This window comes from Schistocerca americana, chromosome 3 (assembly GCF_021461395.2).
Source record: "Schistocerca americana isolate TAMUIC-IGC-003095 chromosome 3, iqSchAmer2.1, whole genome shotgun sequence".
In the NCBI taxonomy this organism is placed as follows: domain Eukaryota; kingdom Metazoa; phylum Arthropoda; class Insecta; order Orthoptera; family Acrididae; genus Schistocerca; species Schistocerca americana.
In genome coordinates, this window is record NC_060121.1 from 737,399,830 (window position 1) to 737,427,829 (window position 28,000).

The following is a 28,000-nucleotide window of genomic DNA, read 5'->3' on the forward strand; positions in this document are numbered from 1 at the left end:
GAACATTAAACAAATTTAGGAATTCTATAGGGAAATTCATTATTTTACCTTGGTTTATCAGTCAATTTAAATATTTTTTGTCCCTCGCTATTATATTCTGTATTCACTGATTTGTTTATTCAACTGAGTCTTTTTTGTTGCTAAATTTGTTCATACACACAACCATTCTTCGTTTATGTAGTTTCTCTCTATAAGCAAGATACACTTTTTTGAGGAGTTTTTCCTCTGTTTTCATAATATTGTACAAATAATTGGTTCAGAGTGTGGATGTTATGTCATATGTGCCATTTCCACGTTGTATTTTAGAACATTCGAGAATATTCTAGATCATAAAAAAATGAGAATATTCATAAAAGCTTGAAAATATTATTGAACAATCTTGAATTTTTACCTGTGAAAAATATATTGATGGGAAAGAGGCAGAAGGTGTCCTGTTGTCCAACACTATGTCGTAGTGACCACTCCAACAGTTGTATCTCCACAACCGCAGAGTTACCCCTGAACAACCACCATAGTGCACAATAGGGGAACCAGTGATTGGTGGTGGACGATTTTTGGAGTATCATCAATTTCACCCACAAACAATGTAATTTTTATGTATATTAATATTAACTGACATTCTGATCACTATCACAAATAAATAGCAATTAAGAGGTGTTGTAAAATGTTTGGTTGGCATTTTTAATACAATCTTTCAAACTCTATGTACACCCAGGAATACAGTTTTGTAGTACTCTACGAATACGTTTTCCAACAGGTATTACGCGACGAAAGATTACAACAAGCATGTGGAATGGCAGCAGATCAAGACATGAGAGAAATGAGCCAGAAGAGTGAAGACATATATCAGAAGCTTGTAAAGAAACATGAAAAAAGGGCTGCTCAAATTTTATGCAACATGTGTTCAACGTTATCAGATTTTCTACTAAGGTAAGGGAATGTGCTTGTTTGGTATGCTCTCTTTCGGATATATGAGCATTTTTATAACAATCACAAATGAGCAGAAAAAAGCGTTGAAACTGAAATTTCTTTTCTGTGTGAATGATATTTAAAATTAAATTTGTTTTCACTATGTTTTTAACCAGTGAGATGAGATGTGTTGCTGCCTTCAAAGTATGTCTTTTTTGTGACCATTTTTATATCTTAGATTTGCATTTTTGTAGTTATTATGATGCCAAACTTTCTGCGAATTTATGGTATTTCTTTGTTTTTTATTCCTGTTGTTTTCCAGATCTGTCTTACAAGCTTGAAGTTACTATGTTTAATTCAAAACCATAGATCTATGGCATGCAGACTACAAAAACATCACCTGAAGTATAATTTCAGTCTTCTCCTCATATCATTATCAAAGTTTTGAATATTGGTATTTCTCTTCCAAAATGAAAACATAACTGTTTGAGCTATTGTAAGAAGAGAATGGAATGGAAATTTTGTGGAAAGTATTGGCAAAATATAAATAATTTGAGGGTAGAGGTAATAACACACAAAATAGTAGTGGTGTTTAGTGGTCGTCAGGCATACAAACAAAACCGAAAACTCACTGTCTGTCTAAGGCATGCGCACGCGCGCACACACACACACACACACACACACACACACACACACACACACCTGTGCACTTACATTGTGCCAGCTGGACACACAATGCGGGGTTGCAGTTCGGCAGGTGGTCTGGGGATGGTGGCTGTGAAGGTTGGGTTGGATAGAGGTAGAAACAGGCAGGAAGCAGGATGAGGGTTTGGGGATGGTTAGCTAGTGGCTTTGAGGGATGTAGCAGGTGTGCAAGATAGGAATACGGGAGAGAGGGGTGGCAGGTGCACAGACCAGGCAAGTGACACATTGGTACTGGAGTTGGTGAGATCCAGCACACAATGAAGATGATGTAGAGGCATGAATTGGAAGGGAGCGGGAGGCTGGAATGAGGGGAAACTGTTACAGGATGTGGGTGCAGAGGGATAGCTAAGGTCGATGCCAGGGGGACTCTGGGAGTGAAGAATATGTTGCAAGGCTGTAGTTCGGAAAAGGAAGTGTTGGAGAGAATGCCCCTGTTGTGAAGCATCCATTGAACTTGAGCATGTGACACTCAGCAGCTTTATGTGCCACTGGATGGTCAACATTGTGCTTGGCTTCATTTTGGCCATTCACTCTGATGGACAATTGGTTGGTGGTCATGCCCCTGTACGAGCACAACCTGCCTCTTATGGGATAGAATAAGTCTGGGACAGGACAGGAATAAGGTGTGCTCTGTGAGTAACTTGGGCAGTTCTTTCACCTGGGTCTTCCATAGGGAGAAGACCACTGTGGCAAGCGGCAAGTTGCGAGGGGTTGGGAGTGGGGGGTGACATAAGAAATGACAAGGATGTTGTGTTGGTTGGGTGAGTGATGGAATACCACTTTAGGAGAGGTTGGAAGGATCTTGGGTAGGATGTCCCTCATTTCTGGGAGAAATGGTAAACAATTAAAGCCTCGGCAAGGGATATAGTTCAGTTGTTCCAGTCTGCAGTGATATTGGGTGACAAGGGGGAGCTCCTTTGCAGTTGATTCTTGGGAATGGTGGGAGGACAAGGGGTGTGTAAGGATATGGCACAAGAAATCTGTTGGCAGACTAGGTTTGGAGGGAGTGGGGTTGGGTAATACCTGACAGTGAAGACCTTAGTGAGACCTTCAGCATACTGAGCTCCAAGGGAATTCTCATCACTGCGGATGCATGTAAATTTTATTATACATTATAATTACGTTCTGCAGTATCAGTGAACGTACCAAATTTTGTGTAAATTGTGAGTCATTTAGTGTGTAAAGTATGGGGTTAGGTTTTTGCTTACTCAAATGTTTGGTTTAAAAAAGCAGTTTCTTCATATTTTTACCATAACTGTCTATTATCACCTTTCTGATACATATTTTGATGCAAAATTTATACACTTAAAATTTAACACTGAAACACACAATACACTAAAGTAATTTTCATTTAGTCCATCTACATCAAAAATAGGCCCTGGATCATCTACATAGGAAGAATCTGATAGTGCCATTGTCAGTTCAGTTTCTGTGATGGCTTCCCTTAGATGCACATCATTTATGACAGAAGAGTTCTTGCTAGGAATTTGACATTCATTTGAAGTGCCACACTGTTTTGCAAAGAAATGTTTTAATTGGCAGTTGATTATACAACTCTTCATAACATTTAAAAGAATGTTCTACTTCTTTCTTCACTATCACAGTCCTTACTTTTTCAGGACCGTGTTTCTAAAAACCTGTCATTGCAGTATCAGTCATTCTGAAGGTCTCAGCCTTTTTCACCATTGCTAGCTTTCTAACAGGCTTGAACTTTCTTCCTTGATATCTGCTTCTTCTTTATTGCTGTTCTCACTAAAAAGTACTGAATGTCAGCAATAGGTTCACCTTTCTCATAGTGATCCAAAACTTCTAACTTTGTTTCTAATGAATATGACTTTAGTATACACTTCTTTCTCTTGGCAGGAACTCTTGCTTTCCTTTTCTCTGACATTTTAAATACAGACTATGTCAAGTGCAACCTCACAACTATGTTGATCTGAACTGATGATTCAGATCTCAACAAACACAACAGAAGACGTGCATTGAGATGTGCTGACATATTACTTCTTCCATGTACTGTTAACAAATTGCAGCACTGGACTTAAAGCTAAAATTGTGTACACACTAAAACACGGATAACGAATCCACATATAACGGGATCTACTTGTATGCCGTCCACGGTTCCAGACTGGTTAGTGGGGTTAATACAGAGGCATGGCTGGGGCCATCAGAGAGGAGGAGGTCAACATCCAGAAAGCTGGTACATTGGCTTGAGGAGGGCCCGGTAAAGTGAATGGGAGAGAGGTGTTGAGCTTGTGTGGGTTTGAGGATAGGGTGTTTGGCCCTGAGTCCAGATTATCAATGAACCTGAACTACATGTGTTTGGGGAGGGTAGGAAGGTTTCCTCTAGATGGCCCGTAAACAGGTTTGCATAAAGGGTACCCTGTGGGTGCCCATGGCCATGCCACAGATTTTTTTGTATACCTTCCCCTCAATATAATTGGTAAAGTATATGGGGAATGAAGTAGCAGGTCTGATATCAGAAGGACGTTGGGAGAGACAGTGTTGGACAGTGGAAAGACCATACGCGTAAGAGGGATTTGATGTAAAGGGAAAAGGTGGTACCAACAGTGGCAAATGGATCTCGGTGGTAATGGTGTGGGGATGGTAGAATCATTAAGGATGGTGGTTAGCATATTCAATGTGAGAGAGTAGGCTTGAGCAATTTGATGGAGGTATCAGTCGAAAAGAGCATAAATTCTTTCAGTGGGAGCACAATAAGTGTCATTTGTGTGTCAATGACTTAATGCCTCTTATCATTCAGTGAGTTACTCCTAAATTATTTATTTTATATGTGCTCAAAAATGTATGGGGTAAAGCTATTGCATTAGATGGATACTGCCACTTTGGCTACTGCCTCTTTATTGGCAGTGTGCGATACCAATTTTTGAATACCAAATCCAGTATTATTACATCATTGTGATATACTGTGTAGATGAACTATGTAATGTTTAGTGGATCATTACTTGATTTATTTATGTAGGCAAGAACAAATTCAAGTCATATGACAACAAAAAATGAGCAAATGAAGGGAAACCAGACGTTTTCATTCAATAAAATTATGGACAGTGAAGAAGTGAATCATTTCAGTTAAACGTCTAGTTCCACTGCTCTTAATGGAACTGTTAATAGACTGAAGTGACGACATACATTTAATAGATGTTATGAAGGGCTTTAACAAACTACTAAGCATTGTTCATGAATCAGAAGCAGAGATGAAAGTAATATATAGAGGTGGAAGCATTTTTAAAATCTCATCTTGTTTTGTAATTTATAAAATTCAGTATGACACTTATTTGGAATCAGATGACTGTAAATTTGAATGACTGTAAATTTGACCGTTGTCAATGCAATTGATATTGCATGCTTGCTGCTCCCAGATGTACTCTTACAATAATAAGGTAAATATCTAAACAGGCACACTTGTTCCACTATCCTCTGCATAATGTTTCTGTGGGATTGAGGTTTCATATAAATGTTCCCTTAAAAACAATCTTACTTGGATAAAAAAAATTGTCAAAGTAACACAGTCTAGATTACAATATTATTTATTTTTGATACCGTGTTTCAGTCATTATAGACATCTTCATATTATGGCTATTTTTAATCATCACAACAATAAAAGAGGAAAGAGGGGATCTTTGTTACAACAGATCTGCTGGCCACACTGGTTACTACACACATTACATACAAAGCCATGAAGTTAGTGTGGTGCAAGGTTTGGGTGGCTTGGGCTTTTGGCTGGGGGTTGTGCAAGCATGGTCTTCCATTACAGTAGCATTTATTTAACAACATTTATAATAGTGCACAAACACAATGCCACCAATGGAGATTATTGTCAGATACCTGAAATCAGCACTATTCACATGGAAATATTTCTTATGTTGCACAATAATAAATAGCACATCAGAAACTCTCCCTAAGCAAGTGTAATGTGTACAACTCGAGTCTGATTCAGCCACTGTGGCACGCAAGCAGACACCAACCATGAACAACAGAAGTGAAATCTCCATCTTCAATGTTTCAGCCTGTAGTACATTATAATTGGACAGCCATAATAACATAGTATAATAAATAAATAAAATCACAACAGGAGCTACCTCTGCTACCGAGAGCCTCCACCAGCTATTCCCTACTTCTACAGATGACAGGACTACAATAGGCCACCCAGTCTACAGGCAACAGACATCAATATAAAATTCAGAGAAATTATAACTGTTGAACATGACTTCAGCATGATTACAAAACATAATACGGAACACACACTCTTTCTTCCTAACAGCCACCGTACTATATTACACTTGTAACAAATGCATCAAATGTATTGTATTCAGACACACACTAACTACACAGTGCTCAGTATCACCACACACTAACATCATCCTGACAATTTGTCAGCTTCCCACAAATCACTGAGGACAACCGAAGCACCTTATAATGCAATGTACATTATAGCAATAACAAATCTCCACTGTTCCCCGTCTCTGGCTGTCATCTCTGCCCCCTGGTAAAGGATACCATCTACACTCTGGGTAGGCAATTTCCATGATGGCTCAGCCACACCCCCCATTGACTGCTATGACTGTACAGGCTACTCATCTCTTCAGCACACCACGTTTTCAGATTAGAACTTCCATCTCAGTCGTGTCACACTGCACCCAAAACAAATCTCTGCAGCACCACATACCAGTCCTGGTGCCTCCCCATGACTTGTCTCCTGCTAGCTATCATGACTTCAAGCAGTGACTGAAGTTCTCATAGCCACGTCTCCCACTCTTACTGATGCACTGCCCAGCTCGCTAGTATGGAAACCTGAGCCATTGCACTGATCTTTAACTCGGCACAGCTAACTCATCACTTGTGTGTCATGCCACCCCACCTAAGCTTGAAGCCATGCCACTGTGGCTCAAACATCACCAACCAAACAAACCCTCTTTCCAAACTAAGAGTGCCAGAGGAGCTCTGACACAGCTAGATGAACAGGAAGGCAGGCAACTATGCTGCAAAATTAATTCCACAGCACATTTGACAGTGTGTAATCAGAATGCCACCAATTTACAAAACAGATAAATATTTCTTAATTTTCTTCTCAAAAGCTCTGCCTAGTCGTATGACCAACTGTATCCTCACCCACAATTAGTTCTCCTTTGAAGGCATTACCCACAAAGAAATCTGAGGTACAGCTATGGGCACCTGCATGGCACCGTCCTGTGCCAGCCTATTCTGGACCATCTGGAGGAATCCTTCCCAAACCCTTCACCTGGTTCAGATTCATTGACAACATCTTCATGATCTGAATCGAGGGTGAGGATACCGTATCACATTCCTCCAGAACCTCAACACCTTCTCTCCCATTTGCTTAACCTGGTCCTACTCAGCCTGGCAAGTCACCTTCCACGATGTTGACCTCCACCTCAAAGATTGCTACATCAGCACCTCTGTCCATATCAGACCTACCAACTACCAGCAGTACTTCCACTTCGACAGCTGTCACCCATTCCATATCAAGAAGTACCTTCCATACAGCCTAGCCACCTGTGGCTGTCGCATCTGTAGTGACGAGCAGTCCATCTCGAAATATACCGAGAGACTCACTGAGGCCTTCACAGACTGTAATTACCCTCCCAGTTGTGTACAAAAACAGATCTCCTGTGCCGTATCTATCCAGTCACCATCACCTTCCAAAGTTCCACCGTCCAGCCTCAGAGGAGCATTCCCCTCATGACTTAGTACCACCCAGGTCTGGAGCAACCCAAATTACATTCTGCACCAGGGTTTCGACTACCTCTTGTCATTCCCAGAAATGAGAAATGTTCTACCCGCTATCCTATCCACCCCTCTCACAGTGGTATTCCACCGCTCACCGAACGTACACAATATCCTTATCCATCCCTAAACAACCCCCGCTCCCAACCTTGCCTCATGGCTCATATCCCTCTAATAGAACTAGATGCAGGGCCTGTCCCTTGCACCCTCCCGAAGTTACCTACTCCAGTCTGGTCACAGGTATCACCTTTCCCATCAAGGTCATGTGACCTACAAGCTAAGCTGCAACCACTGTGCTGCATTCTACATGGGCATGATAGCCAACAAGCTGTCTGTCTGCATGAATGGCCACCTACAAATTGTGGCCAAGAAACAGCTGGACCACCCTATTGCTAAGCACACCACCCAACATGATGTTCTTCATTTCAAGGATTTCTACACAGCCTGTGCCACCTGGATCCTTCCCACCAAAACTTCTGAATTGTACAGATTGGAACTCCCTGCAGTATCCTACATTCCCATAACCCTCCTGGCCTCAACCTATGTTAGTCATTGTCCTTACCCATACAGCCTCTTCCCTGTTCCCATTCCAGCATCACAGAGCCCTCTATGCCACCAACGCACCCTCAGTCATTTAACTTTTCTCCTTTTCTGCAACGCTCCTCCTGCCCACCCTCTGTCTAACCTCCTGACTGCACCTAGCTGCCATACATTCTCTCTACCTCATCTCTGCACACTCCCACTAATAGCACTTTAACGTACCCCACTCATACCCACTATCCCTTACCCTCACCACCCCAGCCTGCTCCTTACCCCCACCACCTGGTTGCCTCTCCCATCAAGCAGTCTAGCTTCAGTGGCCAGAGACTGTGGTCATGTGTGTGTGAGTTGCATTGATGTGTGTGTGTGTGTGTGTGTGTGTTTTGTCTATTTCAATGAACTTCTTGTTGGCCGAAAGCTCGCGTTCTGACAGTCTTTTCATTGTGCCCATCTGTAACTCACCATCTCCACTATATCTTGAGTAACTACTATCCGTTTTGTAATAGTGTTACATTCCATTTTGCATTTCCCATTGTTTGAATTTCTGACTAAAAGAATACTTGTCTGGGAGTAAATGAACAGAACTATAGTCTGAATGACTTCATAAGCAGCCAATTGTTAGAGACCTTTGTTTTGTTGGAACGCATCCTTTAAAACACAACATGCATTGTGTTATTTACTTCTGCATCTAAACTCTGGAAACTACCATGAGGCACATGGCAGAGGGTACGTCCCACTGTACCAGTTATTAGCATTTCTTCCTGTTCCATTCACATGTGGAGCATGGGAAGAATGATTGTTTGAATGCTCTGTGTGTGCAGTAATTATTCTAATTGTGTCTTCATGATCTGTGTGTGAGCGATACTTAGGGAGTTGTAGTATAGCCCTAGAGTAATCGTTTATAGCTGGCCCTTGAAACTTTGTCAATAGACTTTCTCGGGATAGTTAACATCTGTCTTCAAGAGTCTTTCAGTTCATTTCATTTCCTTCAATATCTCTGAGACACTCTCCCATGGATTAAGCAAACCTGTGACCATTCATGCTGCCCTTCTCCATCTATATTCAATATCCCACGTTAGTCTTATCTGGTACAAGTCCCACATGCTTGAGAAATATTCTAGAATTGGTCACACGAGTGATTTGTAAGGAACTGAACCTATTTGATCGTTCCATTTCATATCCCTACAAAGTGGTACACCCAAGTATTTGTACTAGTTGGCTGATTCCAGCAGTGACTTATTAATATTTTAGTGATAGGATATTGTGTGTTTTTTGTTTTGTGAAGTGCACAATTTTACATTATTGAACATTTAGAGCAAGTTGCGAATCTCTGCACCACATTGAAATTTTGTCAAGATGTGACCGAATATTTATACAACTTCTTTCAGATAGCACTTAATTACAGGTAACTGCGTCATGTGCAAGAAGACTGATTTTGCTATTACAGGGTGTATACGACCCGGGACAACCGGGAAATCCGGGAAAAACCCGGGAATTTTTTCATCCGGGAGAAAACCGAGAAAAACCCGGGAATTTTTCGGAATTCCGGGAATTTTTCATTGTTTTAGCTTTCAGTTGATTTTTTTTAAAATTTTGGCTGCAGAATTGATTCTCTAGCAAAGAATGTTATTGTATCCTGCTACTGGAGAATGATGCTGCAGCAATAAAATATAAACGAGAGGGGAAAAAAATAAAACTTTAGTGACAAAGGAAATGTGCAATTTACAACAACAAAAAACCGTGCACGCACAAGCGTTTGCAAATATCAAAATTATGTCAAAGGCCGTAGGGCGCAGACTGTAATTCTTCGTAACAATAAACTGCTTGCTATGAGCATGACGTCACAACTGTTCACATTAGGTTCGTTTGACCAATTGCCAGCGGTCTGTTGCGCATGCGCATTTGACTCGCGTATAAGCAGTACCTTCTCCCGCTACTTGAAGTTTGGCTGTTAGCTGTGTCGGTAGCAGTAGCAAGCAGCCAGATGCAAACGAGAAAAATTTTTCTCGCGCGCCATAGCTGCCAGATTCACGCTTGCACAGAGTTGCCCTAGTTGTAGTGGGGAGGGGGTTAACCTCCACGTGTCGCGTGTTTACGTTAAGTGATTTCGCTGCTTCTCTTCGTGTACAGCTCCCAAGTCAAATGTAAACAAAACGGATTTCTGTGGCCGGGGAGCTATCAAGTGAATTAAAATACATTCACATAATTATGGAGGGCAAAAATATATTATTAATTTCAGTTTTCTGATTTTATTTTATTTCCAAGTTAGTAGCAGTCAAGCATTAATCGCCTTGCAGAACAGTGAAGTTATTTTTGCAAGTTTGCTAGAGAAATTTGGCTTTATTAATCTTTCCGCTGAGGCAATCATTTTATTTGAAACGAAGTGTTTCATTCTACAGTATTGGCTAGTTCCAACTTTTCGCTGAATTTCAAGTGCACGTTATCATCTTCTGCCATACATGGCATTATGCCATAATAAAGAACCAAAAATGAGATCGTAGAGTACTGGTACTCCAAGAAAATTTACATCCCAAAAACCACACTGAAAAGCTTAATATCAGATGGGACATACTTCAGTGTGAATCTGGAAAAAGCCAATTCGCACTTCAAGCCGAATTATGCATTTTAGTATGGTTTACGAAATTCCGATGCTCTTTGGAGTACCCTCTGATGCCCTGTTTCTTTTATGGTGTAATGTAAGCTCTTTTAGTGCTCTATACACACGAACATATGGGCTTCCTACACCACTGCAGTTGCACACGCACAATAATGCCTGTTTTCTGGCGCTCTCTGGAAACTGGTAAATCGAACCTATTTCTAACAGTCTTCGGATAGGATTGCGAACGGTGGTTAGAAAAGCGTTACTTTAAAAGTAAATTTCTTTTTACGCAAGATGAATTATGTTGCGTGGGAGAAAGTGGGATGGATATCCAAATCACAGAGCGTTCAAAACTGAACAGTTTGAGGACCAGCCACTTACAAGAATTTCGAGCCGAGACATTTGTGTCATAATATTAAATTTACTGGCACATTTGTGTGATGTATCTTAAAGTATAACACACGCAAAAAAGATCAATATTACATGTGAAAGCTTTGGTTCTGTTGTAGCGTGTTAATTTTAGAGACTAACATTATATGTGAAAGCTTAGCTTTTCTTGTAGATATACGCTACTGTGTACATTAATGTAAACCGGTAACTTTTCCTCTTGCGGGTTCGCGCTATTTAACCAGTGATCTTGCTATTGGCTGACTATGACACGTGTCCTCTGCTCTGAATAGCTGCTGTCGTCGGCTGACGAGATCTCGTGGCTTGAGATATGACTCGCTTACAAAATGACACCGCAACCTCGGTTTCGACGCCCCGCAAACTAACGTGCTGTGTTTGGTGCAATTCGAATTTATACTTTAGTAATACGAAAATATGCAACGTATATGTTGCTGCAAATCAAAGGTCTCTCCAAAACTTCTCTGCCCGTCTTTTTTCTTTTTCTTTTTTTCTTTTTTTTTTTTTTTCGGGAAGTTCTACGCTATTGTATAAAACGTTAACCATTCAAAGAATTGATAAGTTTTACAGTTCCGAGGGAAAATCTACGGAAAATCTGTCACTTAGCACAGAAAAGTGTATTTTCGCCCGGGAAAAAGCGTATTTTTTAAACAGGATATGCGAGAATAATCCGGGATTTTTTTTTTCCTTGCCCCCGTATACACCCTGTATTAATATTGCCTGCTAAGTCATTAATATTCAACATCTGATGATGACTCTCTATTCAAGATAACATGCCATGCCCTACCTACCAAAAAGTCCTCAATCCAGTCACAGATTTCACTTTATACCCTGTATGATCATATTTTTCACAGTAAGCGTAGGTGTGGTATTGAGGCAAATGCTTTTCAGAAATCAAGAAATACTGCCTCTACCTGGTAGCCTTGATCAAGTCAGTATGTCACATGAGAAAAGTGTGAGTTGGGTTTCACTTGAGTGATGTTTTCGAAATCCATGCTGATTCGCATTGAAGAGGACATTCTGTTCAAGGTACCTTATTATGTTCAAGCTCAGAATGTGTTCTAAGATTGGTGCCACTAACAGCCTTTACATATGACCAGAATTTCTTTGGGTTCTGTGGAAGATCACTTGACAATATTCTGTTATGGTAATCGTTGAAGGCATCTCGCTTTGCTCTCTTGACAGCCAAACACATTTCGTTCAGCATCTCTCTATCGATAGCCCTACACTTAGTTTTACAGCTATTGTGCAGCAATCTCTGTTGTTTTAGAAGTTTCTTTACAGTGACTGTATACCACAGAGATTCCCTCTCATTGTGAACTGTTCTACTGGGTACACATCTATCCAGTGTATGGTCAACTATTCTTTTAAACTTGAGACAGAGTTTCTCTACATGCCCATGCCCTGTGTTGTAAGTTTCAAGTTCTTCATTGAGACCTGTCACTACTGATTTTTTGTCTAGTTTGCTGAACATACGTCTTCATGCTTGGTTTAGTAGACCTTTGTACTTTGGCAACCACTGTTGCCACAGCTGTGTCATGGTCACTGATACCAATTTCAGTGTGGACATCTTCAGAGAGGTCGGGTCCATTTGTTGCTGTTAGGTCCAGTATAGTTTCATCTTTATGGGGTTCCTAACTATCTGTTCTACATAATTCTCAGAGGAGACATTTAGTAAAGTTCACAGGCTGTCTTATCACGCCCACCACTAACAAAACTGTAATTTCCCAGTTGTTTGTTGGATGATTAAAGTCTACTCCAGTGTTTACAGTATGATTGGGGATCTTATGTACAAGTGAACTGAGACTTTCCCTAAAGTTTTCGGTTACATCAGGAGATGAGTCAGATGGGTGATGGAAGGATCCACTTATCATTTTATGCCCACTGCTGATATTGAGTCTTGCCCAGATAGTATTGCATACAGCTTCAGTTTCTATCTTGGTGGATTTGAGTTTCTCGTCTATTGCGACAAATATACCATCTCCATTTTCCATTTGCCTATCCTTTCAATATGCACTAAAATTTTCCCCAAAAATTTCACTGCTTTCAATTTCAGGTTTCAACTGTGTTTCTGTACTAAGTATTATGTGAGAATCACTGTTTTTCATGAGTGCTTCAAACTCTGGCTCTTAGTTAGCAGTTTACCATTAAGATTTTAATACCCTCACCTGTGGGAGGCATTTCCTTCGATCTTAAACTTATACTTCTGGGTTCCAACAGCTACCATTACCTGGATTGGATGGAAAGTCGCTTAATCAAAAAGACCTTTGTGTGTACCCCATACACAGTCAGCTACCTGCACATCTGACCTATTTAGATGGATCCTACAGCTCTCAACCCTATAGTGGAAGTCCTGGAAGTCCCAGCCTAGCTTGACACAGAACCCTCGAAGTGTCTGGTTCGGTCCCTCTACTCGACTCAGAAACAAACAGCCATGATCAGTTCCAATGCTGCTAATTGTGAGCTTTGTTGAAATTCCATGTGCAAGGCTGCTCTTCTCAGTATTCTCTGCCAGTTACTGGAATGATGCAAGAAAGACCTTGCGGAGCTCGGTTGACATATATTATTTGTTCCAACATGCACCACAGTCTGCAGTTAGTTGCACCCTATTCCTTCAATGGCAGCTGGAATAGCCTCTTCACCATGTTAAATGAGGCCCCCAAGCACACATGCTGAGTGCACATGGTATCCTTTCCTGTCTCTTGCTGCCATTTCCCTAAGGGGTACCATCATTCACCATACTTTTGAACTGCCGACGATTAATACACCCCTACCCTTTTGCATTTGCCTCCTCCTGACACCAGACAAAACAGGTTTCCCCAAAAAAAGGCCAAGTGAGTCCCACTGATACAATTTCAGTGAAAGACTGCACCTCAAACTTGTTGGTTAGGGGGGCTGGTACAACACCCTGAGTCCTTCCTGGTCCCCATCCATCCTGTACAGGATGCCTAGATGTACCATTGACATGCCACTCACAGTCAGGTGGATGGGTAATGACAAATCCTGTACTTTCTGCAGAGGAGACAGGATCCATAGTAGAGGATAGTACTTGAGGTACTTCTGGTACAGACATTTACTATTAAAAACAGTCTTGATCACGATTTATTTATCTAGGTGACCAGTTTCGACCACTACTGTGGTCATCTTCAGACCATTGAGTAGGAACATCTTTCTGTTGGAGAATCACTACTAGTGATTCTCCAACAGAAAGAGGTTCCTACTCAATGGTCTGAAGATGACCACAGTAGTGGTCGAAACCGGTCACCTTGATAAATAAATCGTGATCAAGACTGTTTTTAATAATAAATATTTGTAAGACATTGATCACTGCTACTCCCATAATGTATTCGAAAGTAACTTCTGGTACAGGTTTCACAGGTACATGACTCTCAGTAACTCTTCCAACATACTGATTCGCAGCAGCTGCCAATCATTTGACAGTTGTCACAGCAATTTTCATTTGACAGTTGTCACAGCAATTTCCATTTGCTTACGAACATCAATCAACTCATCCCGTGTTTGAGAACAGCATCACAGTGGGGCTGCATTTTTGCTGGTGCAGTGTATTACAAGGCAGTGAACAAATAACTTTAAATTAAGCCCGCTGATTATCTTTTACTCTGTGGAGCTAGGAAGTTATTAATTCCCTATAAGAACTGAAGCAGATAGATAAAATGAGATTTTTCTTAAGGCAACACAAAAACCTGTGTTACTAGTTTCCTAAAATGTTTTGATGTTAATTATAGTTGTTAGCAAATTCAAAAACATAGTTAACGTATGATAAATGCAGATAATATATAGGGCTATTCCTCTTTAAGGGAAAACTAGACGTAACACAATATGTTAGTTAGGAAATTTGCTACAGTAACTAAATCACAAGCACTGATTTGCTGCGGGTTGCTCTAGATTTTCCAAAGTTCAATGGTAGCTTCTGATAATTCTCAAAAACGCACGTTTATTTGTGTTGATATAGAATGAAATTCAGGGGTGATGTGTTCTTTGGCTGAACTGTGGACCACAAATGCTGATTTGCTGTGAAATAAATTACGTGTCCAAAACACTCGTATTGGTAACTTATGAAGATGTAGTTTTGTAAGCGTCCAAAAATTCTCAAACTAACGTATTTCTCATGTAATTGTACAATGAAATTAGAGAATGGTTGTTTCCAATTTGGGTAGTCATTCTGTTGTAAATATTTTGAAAGAGCACAGTTTAGTTTAAGCCTACAATGGACGATAATAGTACTAGTTTATTGTGGCACTTGCAAATGTTCGAAATTTCACTATATGTCACAACACAAACAGCTGTTGAAACATGCAATGAAAGATCACGCAGATGAGATGCAAACAGCAAAATATGCGAATCTAGAACTTTAAATTGGCACATCATCTTGTACATGCAGTCCCACGTGAGTGGAAATTCCTAGATTGGCTTTTATACGTAAGTAAATGTGCATATTGCGTGGATTTTTCACTGCTGATTCTGTGCATGTTTTTATACTGGCAAGCTGAAGAAGAACACTGCAGCATAAGTTTACCTCGATCAAAATTGCTAAAATGTGCAGCACCAATAAAGCACGCCTTCTGCCAATTGCAGCTAACAATGCACAATGGTTGTAATGAATCTCAGGGTCTTAATTGTTTCATTTGTTGCCAAGGACAATTATTAGGCTAACACTTCCACACTTTCACATAGTATAAACATTTTCTTATTATGAATTTCAGGTGTTCTGAGATTTCGTGAGTATACAAATAAATGTGCATATAGCAGTAATTATTATATAGTATTACCTTTTTACATGTCAATATTCTTTCTTTCTCTGTGTGTGTATCTCTCTCTCTCTCTCTCTCTCTCTCTCTCTCTCTCTCTGTCTGTGTGTGTGTGTGTGTGTGTGTGTGTGTGTGTGTTTATTATTATTATTTTTATTATTATTACCACTACTACTACTATCATCACACCACCTTTCTATTTGTAGGTTAACTTCATGGGTGCTGTACAAATTACTGCCCTGTTTCTTGACACGGATTGTGGCACATCCGGGACAAATTCAGATGTTGCATCTGGCAAGTAGAAGAGGGGTGCCTCTCATTTTTCTTCCACTACACCGCAGTCACTTAGATTACATATTGATTTCTTTTATTCTTCTCAACAACAATATCCGTTCACCCCTAGTTGCAGCTGGAGATAACCTAAACATTCCTGTGTTTGGGTAAGGACACAAGCTGTTAAATTTTTTAATGTGCCTTGAAAAAATTATCTATTATTAATGGAATAATATTTATGATTTCAAGTGGGGAGAGACTTTAAAAGAAAACTTGTTTTTCAGATGGCTCTTGAGAGGCCTAGGAGCATTCTTTATTAAGAGACGAATTGATCCAGCAGTTGGTCGACGTGATATAATATACCGAGCAGTTTTACATACATACATGATTGAGTGCCTTCGGGCAGGTCACAATATGGAATTCTTCATTGAAGGTGGAAGAACTAGAACTGGAAAACCATGCTTTCCTAAAGGTACATGTAACTGTACTGTAATTCTGTTTTATGTGTTGTACCTGTTGTTTGTTTAAGTATTTCATGTTGAGGTTATTGCTTGATTCTAGTTCTCACTATAAATCATTTCGAATTTCAGAAGTATTTATATTTTGTGACTGACACTTGCTCTTTTTATCTGTGAAGGGGGCCTTTTAAGTGTCATTGTTGATGCATACATGGATGGCACAATTGAAGATGCTCTACTTGTGCCAGTGAGTGTAAATTATGAGAAACTTGTAGATGGCAATTTTGTACGAGAGCTTCTAGGCCAACCCAAGCAGATGGAAACATTCACTCGTGCAATTCGTGGCATCTGGAAAGTTCTGAGTTCAAACTATGGAACAATGAGAATAGATTTCAACCAACCTTTCTCGTTGAGGGTAAGTGCATATCTTCAGAAAGGAAAAAATATATCTTCCAACACAATAATTTTATTTTTATGTGAAATGAATAATATCTCATCAGTACTACAGATAAAAGATATGGTTTTAACTACTTGCTTTAACTAAATCCATTTTCACACATTATTTTTCTTCACTTCCAACCAGTTTTTCTGCAAATTTCATGCTACTTCTTTTCAACATAGTGTGTGTCTTGTATTATATGTTATCCACTGAGTACAGAGGACTGCATTTATTGTCAGTTTTAAATAATAGTCATTACATATTATATTTGTCCAAACATATTGCATATGTTAGCAAATTTAAAGTAATTGATTCACGCAATGTGGTCAGTTGATCCCATTATGAAGAGCCTCTTTTAGGCTTATGTAATTAGTTGGGAAGTAATTGATAGAAAGAAGAAACTGTTGTTGGTGTTGTCTTCAGTCCAGAGACTGGTTTGATGCAGCTATCCATGCTACCCTACCCTGTGCAAGCATCTTCATCTCGAAGTACGTACTGCAACCTACATCCTTCTGAATCTGAAACTGTTATTAACAGCATACGTGCGCCACACCAGCCATGGGATGCAAATAATATTAGTCAGATTATGTTATTAATAAAAATGCTATATGTTAATTGGATACACTTTGAATGGTTGTTAATGAACGTTATATTCAGCAGAAATGTACTACTTTCACTACTTTGAAGGAAGAAAAGGACGCTCTTTTGTTTATGATATGCAACTTTTCCACTTAATCTATTGAAAAGATGGTTGAAGGATTAGAATGACATGTAGCTCATATGCGCAATGTGGGGCCAATGCTTGTCATCACTTGCAAGCTCAGCAACTACATTGTACCAGCAGTTCTGCAATTGTGACGCGGACACTAGGGCAATAACCAGCATTTTGAGATACTTCGACGGCATGTGATGGGCCGCGCACATTACCTCAAATGCAACGAGAGTTGCCTCATTTTGTACAAAAGCAGGCCATCTGGCCAGGCTGGGCGTGTTGACCAAGCAGTCTTTGAACCAGCGTCCGCTGTATGTTGGCTTCGCTCTGAGGCCATCAATGTTCTTCCTTTGGCTGCTATTGCTGAATGAGGCTAGGGCCAAACCATTGCCCTCCTACTCATTGAGCTGTGGGCTGCTGTCTGCACCCAACATTCACCTCAGCTGGGCAGGACAAGACCACCCCACCCCAAGTGTAACAATAACATACAGTTGCCACATCTGATGCGACATTGCTGAAATATGCCGACCATACATAAGTGATGCATTTTAAGGTTAATTGGAATAGCAGTTGAGAAAGGTTGAGCACATAGTATTATAATGCTGTAGAAGACATCCCATATCCCCACATCACTATTTTTATGAGATGGTTTAACACTACTGGGGCAACAACTACAAGTACTAGTTCTCCGGTTCTTGTGGGTATTATAAAACAATTGTAGAGACTCTACCAAGGATTACATATTTTTATGAATAGTTTAGGTTAAGCTCTTCTCCTGAATGTGTGTGTGTTTATTGTATGAGTATGTGTGTATGAGAAAGCATTTAGGAATGCCAAGATTCACATCATAGAAGATGTTGAATTCCTGCAAGTGGATTGGGTAGGAGTATAAAGAAGAGATGTGCTGTGAATAGGTAGTAAGTTAAATGAACTTCTAGGTGAGATATCTAATTGCAGAGAATACATAATGTTGTAATGTGTGTAGTGGAAACTGAGCATGCTTAGTTTTATCTGGCACGATGTTGACCATTTTGTGAAGTATTATAACTAGGTTAAAGAGGATAAGTGATACATTTTAAGGTTAATTGGGATAGCAGTTGAGAAAGGTTGAGCACATAGTATTATAATGCTGTAGAAGACGTCCCATATCCCCACACCACTATTTTTATGAGATGGTTTAACACTTCTGCCAAATGGATACATGAATGTCATGGCCTAGAAGTGTTTTATGGACCACCTTTGCCTAGAGACTCGGTACAGCACAGAAACTTTGCCTGAAACAGCAAGTGGGCAGCAAACCATGAAATGAATTGTGAATGGTGTGGACAAAAGTAACCACTGGAATACATTGTAACATAATATATATCAGTTATACTAGTGTCTCTTCACAGGACTTGCGCATAACTTTCAAAATCAGCCAGTGCTAGAACTATACGAACTGTAGAGACTTGTCATTTGCGATTTTGTCTGAGCCCAAGTAGCTGTAACAGTGAAAATGGTGTAAATATAAATAGGGGAACAATAGTTATCTTAGATCTTGTGCTTCGGACTAGTGTTCTATAAAATATGAACAGTAGGAATAGCTTCTTCGTTGCAACCAGACTTTAGCCACTAAGGAATTTAGTGGGCCGAATTACTCCAGGATGGCAGGAATGTAGTAGATCAAGCATAAGATGAGTCCCAATGCCAAAATCCAAATGCTTGTTGTCACCTCCATGCTCAACACTTTCACCATACCAGTGGCTCTGCAACTGTGACTCTGACCTTGGGGCAATAACTGGCACTTTGAGACATATCAATGTGACCTTAAGTGGGACGAGACTTGCCTCGTCTGGTATAAAAGCAGGCTGTCCAGCCAGGCTGGGCTTTTTGAAACAGTGGGCTTTGAATTGGCGTCTGCTGTGTGTGTTGGTTTTCACTGCAAGGCTGCCAGTGTTCTTCCTGGTGGCTGCCACTGCTGGATGGGGCAAATGTCATACCAATGCCCTCTAGTCACCAAGCTGTGGGCACCTGCTAGTACTTGACATTTGCCTCATCTGGGTGTGACACAGCAGCCCCTGTAGCAGCACAACAATAACATATAGCTGCATCTGAACAGCATTGCTGAGGTACACTGGCCATGCAGGGCTCAGCACTAGTGGGGCAGCAGCTACTGCTGTCCTCGTGACACCACTTCTCATCACCATGCGGAGAAAGATTGATGCCTGACCACACTCACGGAACATGGACACTGCAGGATGATGATGTGCCGCACTGTCAGGGAGAACGCGTACCTATAACTGCTGTAATTTGGAGTAATAAAGAGCTTACATGCATTCTGTCAGTTGTGCGGCAGCCATCCTCACCTCCAGTGGATTCGCATAGCCCTTGCTAGCCCATCAAATCCCCAGTGCCATCCTGATCATTAGAAGAACGGCTCTTCCACCCTTCTGAAGTGGTCAGTGCATCCCTGACCCACTACAGAGAGAAACATGACGTATTCTCCTTAATTCCATAGCTGTTGTGATAGTGAGCACTTAATTCTCATAGCCTTTTATGAAAATATTTAAATTGCTGGCTTACTACAATTAAAAAAATAATTGTAAAATGTGGGAAATAACGTTTTAAGCCATAAAAGCTACATATAGGATACTCCCTTGCATTTTCACACTTTATGTATGACATACGTAAATAACAGGCATCAAAAGACTTGTCAGGGACTTGTTTGTTATCTAATAAAGGTTTATTATCTAACAAAAACCGCTGATATAACTGGAACGGACAACTGTCTGTGAAGTAGAAACGTTTGACTCAATTTCATACATCATAATCGATGTTTTTGGAAAACCTGCAGCTGTCATTCATTATTTAAATAATGAAATACTGCACTAGTTACGTATTTTTTTCATCCTTAGCACAACACGTTTTGAGAATTTTTTCTCATTGTCAAATGCAAATATATACAAAAGTATTTTGTGTGGTGTTTGAATATGTGTTATTCTGCGTCTCTTGCATTGTAGTCATCTTTTTGAGGTTATCAGGTACTGTGCTTCCTCAGTTATGTAGAAAACTACACACACACACACTCAAAGGCACTCAAACTGTGTGTGTTAACATCACAAAAAATACATACAAAAATACTGCACTTGACAATGAGAATAAATTCTCAAAACACGTCTTACTCTGCATGAACAAAACACGTAATGTGCATTGTGTTAAAAGTAAAAACATATCAGCAACACAAAGTGAATGACTGTATCAACTAGTGCTGCAAGTGGCCAAACGCCGAAACGAGCTAAATATGGTACGACAGAGGTGTCAGGATGATCTCAACAATCGTGAAACTGTGTTTGCGCAGTAGAGACAGTTTGAAAATGGTTGTGATTGGTTGATATCTAAAATTCAAACTAACCGTGTTACTCCCATCAGCCATCATGCCAAGTAGAGCCTGGCAGCAGCGGGAGATACAGCACGAATTGTTCCAACTTTTACACGTTCATGGGTTGAAATCCTCTGAGTAGAGTGCCCTGGCATCAAGAAGCTTAACCACGTAATATTTGTAAACACTACTGGATGGCCAGCATCATTGTTATGTTCCACAAACATTTTTCCATAAAGCATAAATCGCGGTAAAATTATAAATACACTGACGCAAAATTTGGTGCAAATTAACATTGTGGGCATAGGAAATTTGACAGGATTGATATAAAATGTCATAAATGGCGAGAAAATGTTAATTCCGGGAACGTAAAAGTGGGGTTATACTGTAAAATAAGCTTCAGCTCTTTTAAATAAACAAAAGGCAGAAAACTATGTTGAAAGTGCTGATGCATTTAAGTCATTTAGATTGATGGACCAATATTGTTAAAAAGACAGAGGAAAGAAACTTAAGCTACAGTGTAATATGGTCCCAAAAAACTTTACACATTGTATGACATGCACATGTCCAGTTTCAAGCTGTTATCAGTGCCAATGGAAAAATGCTGCACCAGGGAGCCTTGTGCTTAGAGCCTGCAGGCTTTGTACCAAATAAGCTGCATTCAAAAATGGTATGTCTGTTAATGATGTTCCATGGAATGGACAAACCGGCCAGGAAAGAAATTATTTTCCACCAAATATCATTGACTTCTGTGGGTGTTGTAGCTGAAAAAGACAGATCAACATTTACAAGTATCCTGTGCTGCAGGAAAGTTGGTTGATTCCAATGCATATTTTTTGTACATTTAACTGTTTGGCTGCTGTAATCAAACATGTTTTTGGTGCTCTCAATATTTGCCATCAACTGTTCTCATAGTCTGATCACAAAATGTGAAACAGTACATACACGAAATCAAGTAATGAAAGTTTTATAAGTATGTATCATAGAATGGAAGTTTAAATGTAAATTGTATTACACCATTGTTCATGTCTCTTACGTAATTTTCTATATTTTAGATCTAATGAGTGTGGCTTCAGCTGCCAGAGACTGCAGTTATTTGTGTGTGAGTTGCGTTTGCGCGTGGGTTTTGTGTGTGTGTTTGTCATCTATTTTCGACAAAGGCCTTTGTTGGCCGAAAGCTTATATTGTGATAGTCTTTCTGTTGTGCCTATATGCGACTCAGCATCTCCACTATATCGTGAGTAGTAACTTTACTTTTCATAATATACACTCCTGGAAATGGAAAAAAGAACACATTGACACCGGTGTGTCAGACCCACCATACTTGCTCCGGACACTGCGAGAGGGCTTTACAAGCAATGATCACACGCACGGCACAGCGGACACACCAGGAACCGCGGTGTTGGCCGTCGAATGGCGCTAGCTGCGCAGCATTTGTGCAGTTAGCTGATGTTAAGTATTGACTCACCATAAGTGACAGGATGAAGTTTCAGATGAGCATCTCTAAAATTGTCACATGAAGTGTATACCAAGGTCACAGTGACCCTCCGTTATTTGCTGGAGAAATTGCCTGAAAATAGAATATTTTATAATGAAATTGAACTTTCATGTGCTAATTTTATTTAACCTGCCTTGTGTATTTTTCACTCACTATTAGTGTGTGTGTGTGTGTGTGTGTGTGTGTGTGTGTGTGTGTGTGTGCGCGCGCGCGCGCGCGAGTGTATACCCGTCCTTTTTTCCCCCTAAGGTAAGTCTTTCCACTCCTGGGATTGGAATGACTCCTTACCCTCTCCCTTAAAACCCACATCCTTTCGTCTTTCCCTCTCCTTCCCTCTTTCCTGATGAGGCAACAGTTTGTTGCGAAAGCTTGAATTTTGTGTGTATGTTTGTGTTTGTTTGTGTGTCTTTCGACCTGCCAGCGCTTTCGTTTGGTAAGTCACATCATCTTTGTTTTTTGATAAATTTTTCCCACGTGGAATGTTTCCCTCTATTATATTAATTGACTAATTATTAGTATATTTTAATCATGACAATATTATGAAACTGATACATTGCTACTCACTGTATAGAGGAGACGATGAGTCATGGAAAGGCACAAGAAAAAGATTGTTATACATTTGAGCTTTTGGCCAAAAGGTCTTTTTCTAAAGTAGAGAACAGTCGCACTTTCACACTATCACAACTTGCGCACGCATGACCACTGTGTCTTGCTATTGAGGCCGGAGAGCGCACAGCAGTGTGTAAAGCTGTGAGTAGACAGACCTAAGTAGCCACAGACAGTGGTCATGTGTGCATGAGTTGTGCTTGTGCATGTTTTCAAGCAATGGAGAGTCCAGTTCGAAATCTCAGCAATTATGGAAAGGATAATTGCTGCTTGTGTGTGTTTTATGTTGAAGGCCTTTGCCAAAAGTTTAATGTGCCTGTCTGCAACTCATTATATCACCTTTATAGTGATTAGTATTCTATCCTTTCCACAATTGTGTGTCTGTTTTCTAAGTTCAAATGTATAACAGTCTTTTTGTTGTGCCTATCTACGACTCAGCATCTTCTCTATGTGATGAGCAATAATCTATCCTTTTCATAATATTGCCATTATTCCAGCCTGGATTTTCCATTGCATGCTATATTTGAATCATTGTGTTTTTGCCATATACTAAAAATAAATGGACTTCTAGTCTTGATGTTTTCCACAAGGTATTGTTGGACAAAACAAAATATTCCAGCTCCAAATGTATTTTTAATTATTTTTCATCACTGGGATCATTTTATTTCTTATCAGTACAACTACAATAATGCACAGTATGAGACCTCATCCAAGACCTGAAAATTTAGCAAGACAAAAGTGTTGAATCTCATCCAAGATCTGTAAATTCAGCAAGGCAAAACTGTTTCTGAGTACAGACTCATAATAATACATGTTTCATTGCATACTTTCATACATTTGCAACAATAAACTGCAACGAGACTCTTAACAGTACAGTAAATATCTTGTCCATGGTGCCAGCTGTCAACAAAAATGTAGCAATTACCTAATCCCCAGAAGAACTCCAGGCTACACTATCTTGAATTCATATACTCAACATGAAACAGAAAAACATTCAAATCCTTTTAATAGTTTGATATACATATTTAAAAAATATGTTGAAATAAACTTATATACGAGGGCTGACTTAAAAGTAATGCCTCTACCATTGTAACCCTTCAACAGTTGGCAGCATTAGTATGCGGCAGCCACTGGCTTGTTCCGTAGCCTCTTCTCTACAGCTCCAGTTGGCAGGAAGCCTTAGCACTGAATGGTTGTGTTGTTACAGTGTAAAGTATGGAACCCTGCGCAGATGGTCAGTCAATGCGATTTAAGCAATGTGCATTCATCGAATTCTTGACAGTAGGAGGTGTCTTCCCAAAGGAGATTCATCAGTGAATGAAAGCAGTTTATGGTGATTGTGTTGATGTTAGTACTTTGGGCCGTTGGGCAAGTAAGTTTAAAAATGTTGAGGCGGGAACATCTGACCTGCATGACAAAGAGTTGGACGTCCTGTGACAGCAACCACCAAGTTTCATAAGCAAAATGTTGATATATTGATTCAGGACGATTGTCGTGTCACTTGGAGACAAATTGCAAGTACAATTGGCATTTCACAAGAACGTGTGTGTCACATTATTGCTTTGCTTGGCAAACCACACACTTCATGTGTCACCAAAGCAGAACTTCAGAGACAGAATCTCACCACCGTACAGCATCGTCCATGCAGTCCAGATTTAGCACCATCTGACTTCCATCTGTTCCCGATAATGAAAGACGATATGCGGGGGACATCATTATGCTTCTGATGAAGATGTTGAGAGAACTGTGAGGCTTTGGTTGCAGAAACAGTGTGTCAACTTCTTCCGTGACAGATTAAAAAAAACTTGTTCCTCATTGACCGAAATGTATCCAATTGACTGGTGATTACGTGGAAAAATGAATATTGGTAATTAAAGATCACATTCTAAGGATTATTTCTGTGTCTGATTTATTAAAATATTTCCATCCAAACCCAGTTAATGAAGGTGGAGGCATTCCTTTTCATTCAACCCTCTTATATTCATCTGCCTTCACTCAGGTGGGAAGACATTGGTAATACAGGGAATATTCTGTAACATTATCAATTTCTGTCACAGATTAATAAACGAGGGTCTGAAGACACAAGCACACACTTTGTGTCACTCCCAATAGTGAAACAAAAAAATCTGCGTCATAATGTTCAGTAAGATACAGTCCATCAAATACCATTTGTACATTCAGAGCACAAATGACACCCTTTGTAATGAAATAAACAGACTAACATTAATTACACCTAGTTAAAGACATTGGTAATACAGGGAATATTCTGTAACATTACCAGTTTCTGTCAAAAATTAATAAATGAGGGTATGAAGACACAAGAATCCACCTTGTGTCACTCCCAATAGTGAAACAAAAAAATCTGCATCATAATGTTCGGTAAGATACAGTCCATCAAATACCATTTGCACATTCAGAGCACAAATGACACCCTTTTTAATGAAATAAATAGTTTAACATTAATTACACCTAGTTATTAGTGTATTCTGCAGATGCTACTTCTGGCTACTATGCCTTTCTGTTAATTACTTATTGAGACATTATATATATGAGGGCTCTTTGTCCACCCCTGGTAGCTGAGTGGTCAGCACGACAGAATGTCAATCCTAAGGGCCCGGGTTCGATTCCTGTCTGGGTCGGTGATTTTCTACGCTCAGGGACTGGGTGTTGTGTTGTCCTAATCATCATCATTTCATTCCCATTAATGTGCAAGTCGCCGAGGTTGTGTCAAATCGAAAGACTTGCACCTGGCGAACAAAGGGCTCTCCTTTGAAACAAGATCTACAGACCACATTGTGTTAATGAGTGAATGTGGATTTGCTGGACATTGAGAGAGGCTTTTGATCTGGCAGACATTTTCTGTTTTTCATGGTACCTGAATAAAAAAAAGTCATGAAGCACAAAGGTAGTGAATGTGTAGAGAAATATTTACTTAAAAGGCAGCACATGTTGAATGATGAGAACTGAGCATGACTTTCAGTAATGATATGTGCCTTTTAACATCTAACAGTCCGATTGCTATTCAGACCGTGAGTTCATAAAAAAAACACCTCTGACAGCATATGAGGACAATAAGTGTTAAAGTGTTGTACAAAAGTGGATTCAGTAATCCTATTTGTTGGCCTGAAATATTCTTTTATGACTAAAATATTCTAACTTTTGTGCATATTACATCACCATAAAGGATAAATGTTACTGGAATGCATGTACATTAGGTACATTCTGTTACATAATTGATGAAGAGTTGTAGAACTGTACATGGTGTGTGTGTTACACAGGCAGGTCTACAACCACTGCAGTGTCCATCATTGAGACAGCACAATGAATAAAATTGTATGGTCCATTACAGCCATGCAGACAAAAGATGGTTGTCGTCCAGTGTTGCGGTCATATTGTGTTCTCCAGTATACATTTTGTTATTATCTAGACAGGGTGTATACACTGTGAGAAATCTGGGAAAGTCAGGGTAATTTTGTATTGTTTTGGTTTTCAGTTAAATTTTTGTAATTGTGACTGGTATTTGTATTCTAACAAAAATTTCATTTTGGACCTTTATTGCAGATTAATACTGCAGCAATAAAACAGAAATAAGAGAATATCACCAAAATAAAACTTTAGTTGGAAAAAAAGAGGCACCAATTATGACTCAGTGCACACACGTGTTAGCCAACAGCAAAATGTGTCAAATGCTTTAGGACGGAGACTATACAATGCTTCATACCAACAAACTGTTTTCGACGAGCATGCTGTCACAACTGTTCATACATTTCTAACAGGTTGCAGAAAAATATTAAAAGTGGTGGTTTGAGTATCATTACTTTCAGAGTAAATTTCCTTTTACACAAATGAATTATGTTTCATGTGAGAGTGATTTTCTTCAAATCGTGGAGCATTTGACTTTCATTCAGAACTCTACATTATGAGGATCAGCCACTTGGCAAAAAGTGTAGTTATTTTCTGTGGAAAAGTTTAAGTGCTCAACAGAATATCAACCAGGTAACCCATGAAATTTGTAGTCGTGCTTGTCAGAAATATTCAGCTGGTGAAATATAAGCTGTCTTCTTAGGATCCTGCCTAGCTTCACGCTTGGTTTTTTCTCTCTCTCTCTCTCTCTCTCTCTCTCTCTCTCTCTCTCTCCCTCTCTCTCTCTCCTTCCCCCCCCCAACCAATATTACATGTGAAAGCTTAGCTTTTCTTGTAACTATACTGTATGTATATTAATTTAAACAATTATATATAAAAACAAAGATGAGGTGACTTACCGAACGAAAGCGCTGGCAGGTCGATAGACACACAAACAAACACCTGATGAGGCAACAGTTTGTTGTGAAAGCTTGAATTTTGTGTGTATGTTTGTGTTTGTTTGTGTGTCTATCGACCTGCCAGCGCTTTCGTTCGGTATGTCACCTCATCTTTGTTTTTATATATAATTTTTCCCACGTGGAATGTTTCCCTCTATTATATTGATATCATTAATTTAAACAATTACCTTTTCATACTTGTGTGTTCACACTACTTAACAGTGATGTTGTTATTGGCTGTCGTCATCACATGTCCTATGCGCTGTATATTTGTTGTCATTGGCAGGTGAGGTATTGTGACATGATCTATGATTGGCGACAAAAGCACATTGCACAACGCAGTCTCAATTTCAGTACTTCAGAAGCTGCAGTGCTGTATTTGGTAGAATTCATATGTATATTTTTGTAATACTAAAATATGCAGTATACATGTGCTGCACATTGGAACATTGTGATGAATGTTTTACTGCCTGAAGATAATGCAGGCCCCAATCCTGTTGTTGAACGTTCTTGAAATATTTTTCCTTGTTTCCCATTTCAGCTTCAGGTAATGGCAGAAACTGTGTCCTTTTAATGTGTCCATGGCTGATTTATTGTATAAGTTTGCCTAGCCATATCTGTAAAATCTGAAGAATAATAATTGCCACTCCCTTAAAGCTGAG

The 28,000-nt window shown here is 39.7% G+C and overlaps 1 protein-coding gene across 4 annotated transcripts in view; it reads left to right on the forward strand.

Annotated features, from left to right (window-relative positions):
* Positions 1–28,000, forward strand: part of LOC124606685 (glycerol-3-phosphate acyltransferase 1, mitochondrial) — a 420,439-nt gene that overhangs the window by 299,566 nt on the left and 92,873 nt on the right. For all 4 annotated transcript variants that reach the window (XM_047138701.1, XM_047138700.1, XM_047138702.1 and 1 more), the window contains 4 exons: positions 758–930; positions 15,900–16,133; positions 16,251–16,438; positions 16,604–16,839. In XM_047138701.1, coding sequence (XP_046994657.1) covers positions 758–930; positions 15,900–16,133; positions 16,251–16,438; positions 16,604–16,839 — 831 coding nt within the window. The remainder of the gene's footprint in view (positions 1–757; positions 931–15,899; positions 16,134–16,250; positions 16,439–16,603; positions 16,840–28,000) is intronic.